This window comes from Nicotiana sylvestris, chromosome 8 (genome assembly GCF_000393655.2).
Source record: "Nicotiana sylvestris chromosome 8, ASM39365v2, whole genome shotgun sequence".
In the NCBI taxonomy this organism is placed as follows: domain Eukaryota; kingdom Viridiplantae; phylum Streptophyta; class Magnoliopsida; order Solanales; family Solanaceae; genus Nicotiana; species Nicotiana sylvestris.
In genome coordinates this window covers 64685781-64700502 of record NC_091064.1, presented here as the reverse complement: position 1 = coordinate 64700502, position 14722 = coordinate 64685781, and the positions used below count along the sequence as shown (strand labels likewise).

The 14722-nt window shown below is 38.3% G+C and overlaps 1 protein-coding gene across 2 annotated transcripts; it reads left to right on the top strand.

The window, feature by feature from the left end:
- The first annotated feature begins 273 nt into the window (after positions 1-273).
- Positions 274-14108, top strand: LOC104245114 (probable protein S-acyltransferase 14). Of its 2 annotated transcripts, none has more exons than XM_070153308.1 (7): positions 274-711; positions 1025-1244; positions 1329-1420; positions 7567-7690; positions 7788-7873; positions 8917-8982; positions 13316-13797. In XM_070153308.1, exons 1-7 carry the CDS (start codon positions 496-498, stop codon positions 13436-13438), a joined length of 927 nt encoding a protein of 308 aa, XP_070009409.1. In that variant the 5' UTR covers positions 274-495; the 3' UTR covers positions 13439-13797. The 2 variants fall into 2 exon arrangements, with proteins under 2 accessions (XP_070009409.1, XP_070009410.1); XM_070153309.1 differs by having other exon boundaries at positions 311-711; positions 13784-14108.
- Positions 14109-14722: the final 614 nt, after the last annotated feature.

Sequence of the window (14722 nt, the reverse complement as noted above, 5' to 3'; positions counted from 1 at the left end):
TTATATATACAAATTAATCCCCTTATAGATGTGGGGACAATTTTATCCTTCCATAACAAATTTATAATATGTATAGTGTTGAAGGTACGAAAGTTGCAATCATAGTGTCATAAAATACTTACTAATATTTGATTTATTCAGTTTTTACAAATAAATTATGTATACCTATATATTTTTTTAATGACCGCAAAAAGTGCGGACAAATACTGTTACAAATACACTAGTACAATACTATTGCCTTAACAAAACCTCTATCTTAAAATACAGTAAACTACTCATTAGGTGCACAAATTTTCCCAGCTTGACCTCTGCAAATCTCAATTTTATCCTTCTGACGAGCACCAATTTTCCTTCTTCCTCACTATTTCACTCCATCACCTACCAATGCATTCCACTTTACATACATTTATATATTCATAAACCCTAAAAAATTCCTCTTAAAGAGCCCATTTTTTTTGTTTCGTTTGATTTTCGGTGTAATTTTATTTTGTTATTATGTATAGATCGGGAGCTGTAATGGCATGGAACGTATTCAGATTTTGTACGGCCTTACGAGGGCTCGGTTCGATCATGATCCTTTTAGTTATGGGAGTTGTGGGAGTTACTTATTACGCCATCGTTTTGACTAATTATGGGCCGTCCCTTGCTAGCAGTGGCGGTCTCCTTGATGCCTTCATCGCTTTTTTAGTACTCGTCATATTCCATTGTCTGGTAAATTTCTTCCAAATTTTTGTACTTTAGGAATATTTGAGGGGGTTTAGTAATAAGTTTTGATGATTTTTGGGTGTTTAACGCATTTACATTTTCTCACTTTTTTTTTCCCTCGGGTTTTGATGGGAGGTGCAAGCGAATATTTTATGGAATTTGGGAAATTAAAATTAAGTTTTTTTTCTTAGTCATTCTTGAATTACAATCCCGTGGCTTATGTGCTTCTCCCTATAATAAAATGAGTAATTTTCTTAAGATTAGATAAACTTTTTTGCTACTAAGTAGCTAAACTAGTACTTATTTGTGATGGTTGCAGTTGGTGATGCTTCTGTGGTGTTATTTCTCCGTTGTTTTTACTGATCCTGGTAGTGTGCCTCCAAATTGGAGGCCAGAATTGGATGAAGAAAGAGGGGAAGCTGACCCGTTAACTGCATCAGAATTTGGGGCTTCGCCAGCTGACTCGGGGAATCCAAGAATACGTTTTTGTAGAAAGTGCAACCAGTTAAAACCGCCTCGGTGTCATCACTGTTCTGTTTGTGAGTTCTTGTTGTTCACCGTATGATGATTTCTTTTTCTGTTATTTCGTTTGCGATTGAGTTGCGTCTGTTTCCATGTTTTAGGTGGAAGGTGTGTGCTAAAGATGGATCATCATTGTGTGTGGGTTGTCAACTGTGTTGGAGCATTAAACTACAAGTATTTCCTTCTCTTCTTGGTGAGTAATCATAATTCATGAATGTTGAAAAGCTTATATATGGTTGGCTATTAGCTTCTAAAATTACTCTCTTGGCATGACTATGTTTGTTGACAATGTCAATAAAATATTATCTTATAAAAATTGATAATGTGTGTTCAGGAAGATGAAATTTCTTTGTGACTTCTCTGTTTACCAGCTAGCTTCTTTGGTTGTTGGGCTTCTGCTCTAATAGTAACATAGGCAGTCTGTCCCCTACAACTACAACAACATACCCAGTTATCCCACACCGTAGGGTCTGTCCCCTATTTTAATTAAAACAACATTGTATTTATGTTTGGTACACTTTTATAGCATTCCTGTCACGCCCAACCTATGAAAGCAGACACGGCAATCAATGCCTTACTTTGATACAGCGAACCAACCCTTCATGGCCTAATAACCGTAACTCATGCATCATTTAGACTTGTAAAGCTGTAAATAACGAAAGAGTTATTCATACATGCCATATGTAACCTCAATAGGAAATGACAAAAGATAGCATGACCACTATGTCTATGGAGCCTCTATGACCATATGAATAAAGAATTGCCGGACAAGACCCCGACTATATCAAAAAGAATATTAATGTTTTTTGTCATCAATAGGATTATCCCGAACATAGAATAGGGCTCACCAAAAGACTGAAGGAATGAGGGAGGTGTCTAGCGAGGGTCCACAAAAGAGATGCAGCGCCACGGCGAAGGGATGTGTACACAACAACAAGTACTCGTACCTCGTCGATTCCCTCACATGAAATGGGACAAGACATTTTAAAAAAAGCATGAAGAGATAATATGCAATTCAAAACAATATCATTTTCATTTCATAAACATCTTAGAGTTTGAGCTTTAAACAAATTTATAACTTTTAGTGGGAGTTATAAGCCACCTTGTGTACCCATGGTGTTTCGATCTTAGCCCGACCGGGTTGGGCATCTCACTACCCTACCAATGTCGTGTGGATGTTGACAATTTTTCTAGCATTAATAACTCAACCAAGGGTGATTATTTAATTGTCCAAACCATTGGATACAACCATAGTCCTACACTGACATGTGTAGCTTTGGATATTTGACCTTTTTTGCAAATACCTTCTTAGTCATTTGAGGATATTCCCAAAATCTTTTATTTTCATTTGGTACTTCTGGCCCTTAATCATGGTCTTTAAGTTTAGGCTAAGCTGCAGTTGGAAAAAAAAAAGTTTAGGCTAAATAGCCACATATAATTCTTATGCCATTTGCATATTCGTTTGCCTTTCATTTGAAAAACCATAGAGTCATATTCATGTTTTCTGGAAAAGCTTTAGCATCATATTCATTTTCATTCAAAATTTTGAAATTTTCATAATCATATTCGTCATGTGAAGCATAGCATTTGAAACCATATCATTTGATGAAAACATGCATAGTGCACCCACAATTATACACTAACAATTTGGATGCCATTTAGTCATGTAGCTAGCATTTAGAAAACATGGAGTTTGATGCTCCTGTTAGGAGGTGTGAGAGGTTGGCCATGGAGAGTTTGAGAAGAGGTCGAGGTAGGCCTAAGAAGTATTGGGGAGAGGTAATTAGACAAGACATGACGTTGCTTCAGCTCACTGAGGATATGACTCTTGATAGGAGGGTGTGTAGGTCGAAGCTTAAGGTAGAAGGTTAGTAGGTAGTTTATAGTTGTTCACCCATAGTCTTAGTAGCATGCATGTCCTTTCATATTCTTAGATTTTTATTACGTTATGTGGTTTTGTTCGCCTCAGGTATTGTATTCCCTGTTGCTATTATTTGGTACCACTTATCCTTTATCTCTCCCTTTTTCTTTTATCTTCCATCCTTCTTCCTTGCTTTCCTCCTCTTCTTCTTGCCCTTCCTGAGCCGAGGGTCTATTGGAAACAACCTCTCTACCCGTATTAGGTATGGGTAAGGTCTGCGTACAGACTACCCTCCCCAGACCCCACCTGCTGGGATCAAACTGGGTTTTTTTGTTGTTGTTGGAGTTTGGAGAAACGATTCTATGGAAGGGTTCAACTCAACATACTTTAAGTGTCTCGAAGCTAATGTAGCTCTTTTTGTTCCAACAACAACATACCCAGTGAAATCCCACTAGTGGGGTCAGGTGAGGGTAGTGTGTACGATCTTACTCCTACCTTGTATTCCAATCGACTTATTAAGAATTTAAGCTACACAACACAATAGGTGCAGACATAAATCACCACCCAATTCCAACATTAGTCTTTACCCATTTACTATTCATTAGAAACCCTAGTTCATAAGACCCATTAAAGAACTAGTGTATCTTCCCATTCAAATGGTGATTCTCAACCCATTATACTTCCCAAATATCTATCTCATAGTTGTATTTGAACATGGGGTAGAGATGTTACCTTTTGAGTTCAAAACCCTAGCTCAGGATCCTTCTAGAGATTCTTGAAATTTGGTGGAATCCTGGAGATTTTAATCATAAATGTTGCATCAATAATAAATGCTTATCTTGGGGTGTATTTACGGTGGAAGAGCTCCTTATTCCTTCTAGGATTCAAAAACTTGCTCAAAGTTCCTCTTACTCTCTCTCCCCGCTATGTTCTTTAAATTGACCAAAGTGGTCTGCATAGCCCCGCCACCCACCTGTGTAGCTATGCATGGGCTGGGCCGTCTGGTCCTTTCCTCTAGGTCATTTTTGCCACTCCCTATAAATTGTTACGCATGGTGTTGTGCGTAGCAGTTGCTAGGTGTAGGAATTGGCTACCGTGGAAGCTGCCTTGTGCTTGTGTAGAAACCTCTTTGTGCGTAGCTTATAGCTCCCGTGCAGAGGAGTTGGCCTCCCATGCCTAGGAGATTTCCTTCCATGCGTAGTAGGACTTAGGAGGCCTCTCCCCTGTAGCCCTCTTGCTTCACCTTCTGTTTTTGCCTATGCAGACCATGCGTAGCTACGCAGCCATACGTAGCTGAGCTTCCCTTTGTGCCTTTGTCTGCTTCCAACTTAGTTTCTTAAATTCCGGATTAATCCCTATCACGCGTAGTAATTGTGGGGCTTTACAATCCTCGCCATTGCTTACATGTCAAGTGGAGTGCTTTCGATGTTCTTGTATCACAAATGCTATGCCATTTTTTTTGATTTTGGGGGGGGGGGGATGATCTGAGTATTTCGATTGATTTGCTGTTTTACAAACCATATTCACAAATCTGACCTTGGTTGGATTTGTTTTACAACAATTATGAGCTGTTGTAAGTTTTATGTTTCTTATATAAAAGCATAATAGGAGTTTCATATATGACATGTTTCTCCTGAAGATGTTATCCTGCTAGATGTACGACTACCAGTAATATGCAGTATGGGGATATATCCCTGCATACGGATAGGGATATCTACGGGCCACAATGGTGGCCACAAAGGAGATTGGTGGTGGAATGCAGTTGTCCAAGGTAAAGTGGAAGCAAAGAAGGCGGCTTACCTACGGTTAGTAGGGAGCACTGACGAGGAGGAGAAGAGAGAACAGTCAAAGGTATAAGGTAGCTAGGAAGGAGGCGAAGATGGCAGTGACGGAGGCTAAGACGACAGCTTTTGCTCGTCTGTATGAGGAACTAAGGAACAAAGGTGGGGAGAAGAAGTTATTCCGACTCGCTAAGGCGAGAGAGAGGACAACTCGGGATCTGGACCAAGTGAGGTGCATAAAAGATGATGACGGCAAAGTTTTGATGGGAGATGACCAGATTAAGAGGAGGTGGCAGACCTACTTTCATAAACTTCTAAGTGAAGAAGGGGATCAGGATATTATACTTGGGGAATCGAGGAATGCCGACAGTCACCATGAATTAAGTAATTGTAGGGACATTGAGATCGATGAAGTCATGGAGGCAATGCGTAAGATGAGAAGGGGCAGAGCTACCGGGCCAGACGAAATTCCGGTTGAACTGTGGAGGTGTGTGGGTAGAGCAGGCTTGGAATGGCTTACTGCATTGTTTAGTGTTATATTCAAGACTAATAGAATGCCTGAAGAGTGGAGGTGGAGTACAATGGTCCCGTTGTATAAGAACAAAGGTGATGTCCAGAGCTGTAACAACTATAGGGGCATCAAATTACTAAGTCATACCATGAAAGTTTGGGAGAGAGTGGTAGAAATGAGAGTGCGAAGGACGGTGTCTATTTCAGACAACCAGTTCGGGTTCATGCCGGGACGATCTACCACAGAAGCTATCCACCTTATTAGGAGGATGGTGGAACAGTACAGAGATAGGAAGAAGGATCTCCACATGGTGTTTATTGATCTGGAGAAAGCGTACGATAAGGTTCCTAGGAAGGTCTTATGGAGCTGCTTAGAGGATAAAGGGGTCCCGAGTAACTATATTAGGGTGATTAAAGACATGTATGATGGAGCTAAGACTCGGGTTAGGACAGTAGGAGGCGACTCTGAACACTTTCCAGTTATTACGGGGTTGCACCAAGGGTCTGCGCTCAGCCCATTCCTATTTGCCCTGGTGATGGATGCACTGACTCATCATATTCAAGGGGAGGTTCCATGGTGCATGCTATTTGCTGATGACATTATTCTAATTGACGAGACAAGAGGCGGCGTCAACGAGAGGCTAGAGATTTGGAGACATGCTCTTGAGTCTAAAGGTTTCAAGTTGAGTAGGACGAAGACGGAATACCTCGAGTGCAAATTTGGAGTTGAGCCGACGGAAGCGGGAGTTGAAGTGAGGCTTGACTCTCAAGTCATTCCCAAGAGAGGTAGTTTCAAGTACCTTGGATCGGTTATTCAGGGGATCGGGGAGATTGACGAGGATGTCACACACCGTATAGGGGTGGGGTGGATGAAGTGGAGGTTAGCGTCGGGAGTCTTGTGTGACAAGAAAGTGCCACCGTTACTAAAAGGTAAGTTTTATAGAGCAGTGGTTAGGCCTGCCATGTTATATGGAACTGAATGTTGGCCGGTAAAGAACTCACACATCCAGAAGATGAAAGTAGCAGAGATGAGGATGTTGAGGTGGATGTGCGGGCATACAAGGATGGATAAGATTAGGAATGAAGATATTCGAGAGAAGGTGGGTGTGGCCCCCATGGAGGACAAGATGCGGGAAGTAAGACTCAGATGGTTCGGGCACATTCAGAGGAGGAGCACTGATGCACCGGTGAGGAGGTGTGAGCGACTGGCTGTAGTGGGCACGCGGAGAGGTAGAGGAAGACCTAAGAAGTATTGGGGAGAGGTGATCAGACAGGACATGGCGCGACTTAGGATTACTGAGGACATGGCCCTTGATAGGGAATTATGGAGGTCGAGCATTAAGGTTGTAGGTTAGGGAAGAGTGTGAATATTTCTACAGCACAATAGAGTGAGACTATCCAGTTAGGAGTTAGACTAGGAATGTCATTGGTCGTCTATTGATGTAGGGCTTTACCTTCTAGTTGTGCTATACCAGCCATCTATTTCGTATTTCGTATTTCGTATTCTGTATTTCATATCTCTTATATATTGTTGTTATTTTTATTATGCATTCTTATGGTACTAATATATCATCTCCTATTGCTTTTTTGAGCCGAGGGTCTCCTGGAAACAGCCTCTCTACCCTTCGGGGTAGGGGTAAGGTCTGCGTACATATTACCCTCCCCAGACCCCACTTGTGGGATTATACTGGATCGTTGTTGTTGTTGTTGTTGTTGTTGTTGGATCTGACCATTGTTAATCTGTTAATGTAAATTTGTGAGGAACTTATTCTATTACTGTTTCCTGTAACATGCCATTTGCCAAAATTTGACTGGCCATTTTATATGTTAATTTGTGAGGAACTTATTCTATCACCGTTTCCTGTAACATGGCATTTGCCAAAATTTGTCTAGCCATTTTGTCATATACAATGTGGTTTTCTTAGAGTATTGAAAGTGATAGTTGATATTGAGAGTTTATCCTTGTCCACATTCTTCCTCCATGCTGGTGCCTGTCAGTTGATATTTGTATGCTTCAATTGTTTTTTTTTTCTTCAAAAATCCCTCCCAATTTGGGAGGATCGATAGTGTTGTATGCTTCAACTTGCACGTAAAGATACATATTTGGGAATTGTCATAGCACTTCTTTGCATTGCAATATATATGTACCAACTTTTTTCCAACTAAGTATAACCTTTCTTACTGCAGTTCTACACATTCCTGGAAACCACTGTTGTGACTTTATCATTATTGCCACAATTTATTGCTTTCTTCAGTGATGGAGAGATACCTGGGACTCCGGGCACCCTCGCAACCACATTCCTTGCTTTTGGTAAGGTTTAGCTGTTGTCTTTTGAAACTCCCAATCTATGATTTCTTTTTGAGATGCACCAGTCCTCTTAATTTACCACATTAATTGTGCATTTCAGTCTTGAACCTTGCATTTGCTTTGAGTGTTCTGGGATTTCTGATTATGCACATATCTTTGGTGGCCGGTAATACCACAACTATTGAGGTACTTACACTCTTCATATTCATGTTTTAACTTGAAGTTTTTAGTTTTATTCTTCTATGAAAGGCCTAATAATCTGAAACATCCTTAATGCAGTACACATAATTCTTCAGTTGTAAGGTCAAAACTAGTCTTATAATTTCTGTCTTCGGTTTGGTAAATTATCTGGTGCTAGATAAATTATTGAATCATCTGTATTTGATTCTTTGTTCAATCACCTTGTAAAAACTAGGTTCCCGCTATTACAAATCATGAAGATTGCTCTTGTATGTTCCCAGTCATCCCCAAAAGAGAAAATAAATAAATTTAAGTATAGAAAGAATTCTCATTTCCTGTTGCTTTCCCTACATTAGGTCTCCTGTTTAAAGCCAGAGATGTACCCAGAGCCTATGATTTACCTGCGGATCTGGTGGCGGCCGTTCAAGTCAGAACATGACCCCCCACAGAATTAATAAACTCGGTATCCCTTTATAGACTTGCAAACAAGGTTCTGAAAGTCAACTGAAGTACTGAACACCCAACCAGCCTAGCCATCTATTTTGGTTTCATTAGTTCAATCATTGGTGGGATTTAATCCCTGAGTTGGATGCAACAGCAATGTTAGGACCTTTCTTAATAGAAACCAGTTTTTCTCTATAAGGCTTTCTGGGCCATTGTTATTGAAAGCCATCACTTTGTTGCTTAAAGTGATGACCTGATGTGAAGCGAGGAGTTATAGCTTCATGGGCAAAACTATGCGTTTTAGAGAAGCGTGAGGTTCAAATAATAACGGATCAAATTGATCCTGATGAGAAGCGACTGATTCTTGGAGTCCCAACTTTGATGAACTGGATAATTTGTTAGTTTAATTGCAATTGATTATTATAGTACTAAATTCATATATGTTTGTCACTTTAATTTTCTGTGACTTGTGCGCTTCACTTTAATGAAGCGTGTGCTTCACTTCTCGTTTTCGCATCAGGCCCCATGTACCTTGTCACTTCTTTGCAGTTTTCTCTTTTAAACTACTGTTTTGGGCACGTTTTGAAGGCTTGTCTTGCTTTCAGGCATATGAGAAGAAAACTAGTCCAAAATGGCGTTATGATCTTGGTCGGAAGAGGAACTTTGAACAGGTTAGATGACTTTGCACAAGACTGCCATAGTTATTTTCTTAGTTCTGATAGAATGTTTGTTCTCTATGTGATAGATGCTTTAGATGCTTCTCTAAATAATGTTGTGCTCTGATATTAAATTTAAGATATGGTTTGTATAATGAAGCACGAGATTTATGGAAATAATCTGGAACACATGGTTGGAATGTTAAAAACAACAGAAATTTACAGAAGAAAGAACACTTTCAATTACACTGGATCTAAGTGCTCATTCTGAGGTATGTGGAAAGTGAATTTCTGGATCTGGATAGGACACAATATGATATACACATGTGATGGCAATTAATCACGTTATACAAAAATGCTGTTATCTCATAGCGGTGATTCAATGACGAATTCCATTAGTTTAATGAAAAATGATGGAGAAAGTATAACACAAGAATTGTGGGTAAACTTAACTGCAACTTCTGTGCTGTATCTTCACTTTCTAGTTTACCTCTTTTAACTTTTGAAATGTGGGTTCAACCTCCTTATGCTATCTGAATGAACATAGTCAACAAAGCTATCACCTACTTGACGCCATGAGCGGATCCAGGATTTCAAGAAGATGAGTGAAGAATTATGAATAGGCGAATTTAGGATTTAAATTTGGCGGGTTCAACCTTTAGATTCTTACCATTGAACAAACAATTTTATTTTTGAAATTGTAATGATTTTTCAAACATGCACGCGCACGCGTGCGCACACACACACACTTTGTGTCCAAAGTGTTGGAATTAGTTGAACCCATCGACTTATGCTACATCCTCTAGTGCTGCTATAAAACTTTATTATTAGAAAAGGAGAATAGTAATTTCAATAGACTTGGGATTTTGAAAGAACATACCAAACAAAAAACCTGGCGAAAAAAAAAAACATAGACAGACAGAAAAAAGTACTTAACTAAAACGTGTGGGAATTGAACCCTCAACCTCACTTATAGAGGTGCCCCCAATAATGAATTAAAGAAAATAGAGGTGCACCCAGTAACCATTGCACCATACACCTCTTTGAACTTGGGTGCATACATATATATTCAAGTAGTTTTGAAGAGATATGACTTGCTATCCATGATTTAGGAAGTGGAGCATGGGTTCGCGTGAGCCCACACACCTCTACTTAGATACGCCCCTGCATGTCATTATTCTAGACAAAGCTATCACCATTTGTATAGGACCTAGTGTCAGGCTGGACTATGGCATCATTTTCTATTTGAGTGCAATTATGTAAGTTCCTGACATGTTCTTTTGGCAAGATCGGAGGCTCTATACACGGTAGTATAGAAGACAACTAACTTAAAAGCTGGAAGAGCAAAAATAAGAGGGGAATGATTTTTTATTTGTTGGATATTCAGCAGTTGAGAAGTACGGTTATAAACTCATTTTTTGCAATTGCAACTAGTCTTGAATTAGAATCATAGGATCTATTACTTGGAACCTTGACATTAAAAGAAAAGAGCACAAGATTTATTACACATTTTCTGGAAAATATATGCTATTTCCTATTACTCCCCTTATTGCTTGAACATGACATATTGGAATGCATTAAGATGCATTAAGTGCCCCAAATGGTTGTTAAGGGCATGATTTTTGTGTTTTAGCGAAGCGTTGAACTCTGCATAAAAATCATTGCGGAGGAAAGACCTTGAATTCCAAGTCTTTTTGACATTATTGGCTTTATGCTTCTCTTGCTGCCTAAAATCACATAAAATGCTCCTTTTGATTTAATATTATTTCACCCATTTTAATCACTACTTTTTATTAGTATCTTATTAATTACTAGAAAGAGGTAGGAATTTCTTGAATGAACCGCACTATGCTTAAAAATCACTACGACTCGTAACAAAATGTAGCTGCAATTCTTATAAAAAAGATGGGCAAAAACTAACTAGATGTGCAATAAAATCGATTACCTTTAATAAATTATGTGATAATTAAGGGGATTCGGCTAAGAAAATTTTCTAGCTACCCGTATCCATACCCGATACATTTTCGAAGTTGCTCGGGCTCGGGTGTGGGTATCCGATACGGGGACGGATCCGAGTATCGGATTCGGCAAAATCTAAATTTTAAGATTCGGGGGTGCGGATCCGGATATGGATACGGGTGCGGGAATTCTGCTAAGGAAATTCAAAATAATAAAAAATAGAGCTATAAAGATATTCTTAGTTATTTTCAATTCATTCTCAAATTATCTGATTTATAGTTAGCCTTTTCTACAATTTAGTTATTCACAATTTCCCTCAATTGGTGGTTACAAGTTGGTCACATGTTTAATTTAATTTGAGAATTTAAACTTCAACATCAAAGTTAGACGATATAACTTATAAATTATGTCAATATCTATTACTTCTTCTATCCTATATACAATTTTTTTTTCGAGATTCAAACTTCTTAATTTTGATTGTACATTTGGACATAGAATCTTTTAGTTTTTCGAAATAAAATATACATATTTAAAAATTATATAATACTAAGTTATGATAAATTATGTTCAACTAGTAAATAATTTCGTATAAATTAATTTTGCTCGATTAAAATATATAAATTATTTAGCAAAAAATCAACATGCTAATTATCAATTTAGAAATTATTCCTATATTGTATGAGAAAAAAACATTTACAAATAGCAATTAAGTGCCTTTCAATTACGTGTCACAAGTATGGAGAATAAAGGGGTTATCTTATTATATTATTACAATTAAGAGTCCTTTAGGAAGGAACTGCAGATCTTGCTTAGTTCACTTCTCTTCTAGGTCGTCTTCCTCAAAATTCCCCAACTTCTTTCAAGCTCTTACGGATGCTCAAAATTCTCCAACTTCTTTCAAGCTCTTACAGATCGTCATTCACGCTTTGTTCACGTCTCTTCGTTCTTCCCTCATAAAAGAAAAAGAAAGCCACTCAATGCCTTCCACCAAGTTCCATCTGTATCGATCGCTGCTGGGTCTACAAGAAGTCCGAAATCAGAACTGAATTCTTGGTTTTTCTGACACACAAAGTAGCAAATATGAGACAAAAATACTACAATATTGAAGGTATGCCATTTTCCATATCTTAAATCTGTTTTATTTTTGATTTTGATAAATCAAAATCTCAATTTTTCTCCCAAATTTCTCGATGGACTCCGGTCAAAGTGTCCGAAGTCGGTTGCCCGAATCCGGGACGTATCCCGCTCCCACTCCAGCTCCCATCCCCGTCCCGTGTCGAGACTGGTGCGACACCAAAATCAAAGAGTCCGTGCAACTTAGGTGATGTCCCTCCCACTTTTTCTTCCCGACCTTGAACTTCCGTCACCCCTCTTCAATGTCAACAACAAATATTTTGCAGATTCTCCTTGACAATATTTGGTTGAGAAAATTTTCCTTATTTTCTTAAATTCTCTGGTGTATTATTGTATAAGGTTGTATGGTTGTGTATTTTGCAACTTCTTTTGAATCTCCTTTTTTTTTTCCTCGTTCCTTTCGAGCTATTTTGATATATGCATTTTGTTTTTTGTACTTGTGCTATGGCGTATTCTTTATTCATATTTTTCGTCTAAGGTTCAACATTGATCAACAAATTATTAATTGTTAAATTTAAGCTTATCATAAAATAATTTTATCTATGTAAAATTAGCTTATCTATTAAAGTTTGAATTAAAAATAAATTGAAACATAATTTTTTTGATTTGAATCGATTTGAACTATCAGAAGCTGCCTCTTTGCCCTTCCAGAGGTAGGGGTAAGGCTGCGTACATCTTACGCTCTCCAGACCCCATTTGTAGGAAACCACTGGGTTGTTGTTGTTGTTGAATCCATTTGAAATTCGAAATCTTGTAATAATCATGTCCTTGTTAATGTAAACAACTTTAAGGCTGTATAAGTCTTTTAACAGGGGAAAGTGCTTATCGTGCTTGTCAGCTCCTTTTTACCAAAAGACTTCAACTGCTAATTACCAATTTCAGCACTTAAAAATGCCTTTCAGCACTTAATGCTTGTCAGTTACTTTAAATTAGCTAAGCCAAACTGACTCTAACGTAAGTCAAAATTAGATTCTATAGTCTAATCCAAACTGGTCCCGACGAGCCCCCTAATCGAGTTTTGTTGGCTCTCGCCTTCATCGTGTTACATGTTATATATATATGTTTCATATTTAGAAAGAGAAGTTCGCTTTTATTTTTATTTGGTATAATGACGGTGTGAATTGAGCTTGAATGGAGATGTGAGGATTCATATAGCCCACCCAACTTGTTTGGGACTAAGACGTAGTTGTATATTTATAAAGAAAAGCTAGATATGTCTTGTTTTAACGTTCTAAGATTGTATTATATGGATCAGGTGTTTGGCATGGACAAGCGATATTGGTTCATTCCAGCTTACTCTGAAGAAGATTTAAGACGGATACCTGCTCTTCATGGTCTTGAATACCCGTCAAAACCTGACCTTGATGCCCAAGAATAATAGGGATGTGCATGCCAAACTGAAGTTTCCTTCTTTGTAACAAAATATAGAAGTCCTTAGGCTTTCAACTGATTAACCGGCTTAACTAAATGGAACTAGACACTAAATGGAACTGGACCTTTGCATCTTCTCAAATTATGCAGAGTAACATCACAATATTATAACAGGGTCTGAGCAGATGAACAACCTACAGATTGGAGCTAAGGCTGGGAGAAGATGATGCGTTGATATGTCCATTTCATGATTTAGATATTTATGTGATTATGATTCTGTAACATAAAACATGCTGATTTTTCACGTTTCACAACAATGTTGTTGTAATTGATTACTTGATAAGAAATGCAGATTAAATTTCTGAAGATTCTTCCCCCGCAAACATGGACAGCTTGATCAGGAAAAAATGCAAATCAGATATGTGGTAACCCTTCGCCAATGATGAAGTTTTAACTATAATTCTTTTGCTTTTAGCCGTGCAAAGTTGTTCTATAGTTGAGCTTTCTTGAAATGGTGATTCTGACATATCAGTATTTGTCCACAGTGATGATACCTTCTGGTGGGGTTAATTTGTTTTGTCTCACGTACACTGGAAGAAAGTATACTATCTGAAATTTTGGACTTAGCGATGCTTTTTGAAGTTCCAAATGTCGTATAACAATGGAGGGTTGAAAAATTTAACTCTTATATTGCTCAATATTGTCAAAAATGAAGTAAACATCTTTCCAGAATGTGTTTGTCATACTCAAGTGAAGCTTAGCATCACCAACAGAAAACGAGCTCAGATAAAAGGTGAACCGGGTGTATGGTTGGTAATCGTCTTACTATGGAAGACTTGCTGAAAAAGGACGCAAATTCGTTGTTGGACGAGGAAAAGGTACGAACGATTTGTACAAGATAAAAGTAGACCATAAAAGCATTAACAAGATTATTGAACCCAGGATAGGAAAGTTGAAGATAAAAAAGTAGACAGTAAAAGGGTTAACAAGATTATTGAACCCAGAATAGGATAGCTGAAGAACAACTATACGTACAATAAGTGGAATCTCATGAAAATTACGATGGATGTAGTTTACCGTGCTCGGAAGACTACTTGAGATGATTTTTGAGCAATATTCCAATAGAGTGGAAACAGTGATTACTGTCACCGGGGTGATTTATGTCACTCGAATTCTGCCCGAGCTTCACCTCCGTACGACAGTCAAGCCCAGCCTTTGACTTCAGCCTTTCCAACACTTAGTTTTATTTTAGGGACGTTTTGAACTTAGAAAGATTTAGGCAGCAAAAACA

What these genes read in the sequence shown, in the direction of transcription:
- LOC104245114 (XM_070153308.1), top strand. Translation starts at nt 496, where the DNA reads ATGTATAGATCGGGAGCTGTAATGGCATGGAACGTATTCAGATTTTGT. An exon ending in AGTATTTCCTTCTCTTCTTG is followed by an intron (nt 1,421 to 7,566) that starts GTGAGTAATCAT and finishes TTCTTACTGCAG; the next exon opens with TTCTACACATTCCTGGAAAC. An exon ending in AACCACATTCCTTGCTTTTG is followed by an intron (nt 7,691 to 7,787) that starts GTAAGGTTTAGC and finishes TGTGCATTTCAG; the next exon opens with TCTTGAACCTTGCATTTGCT.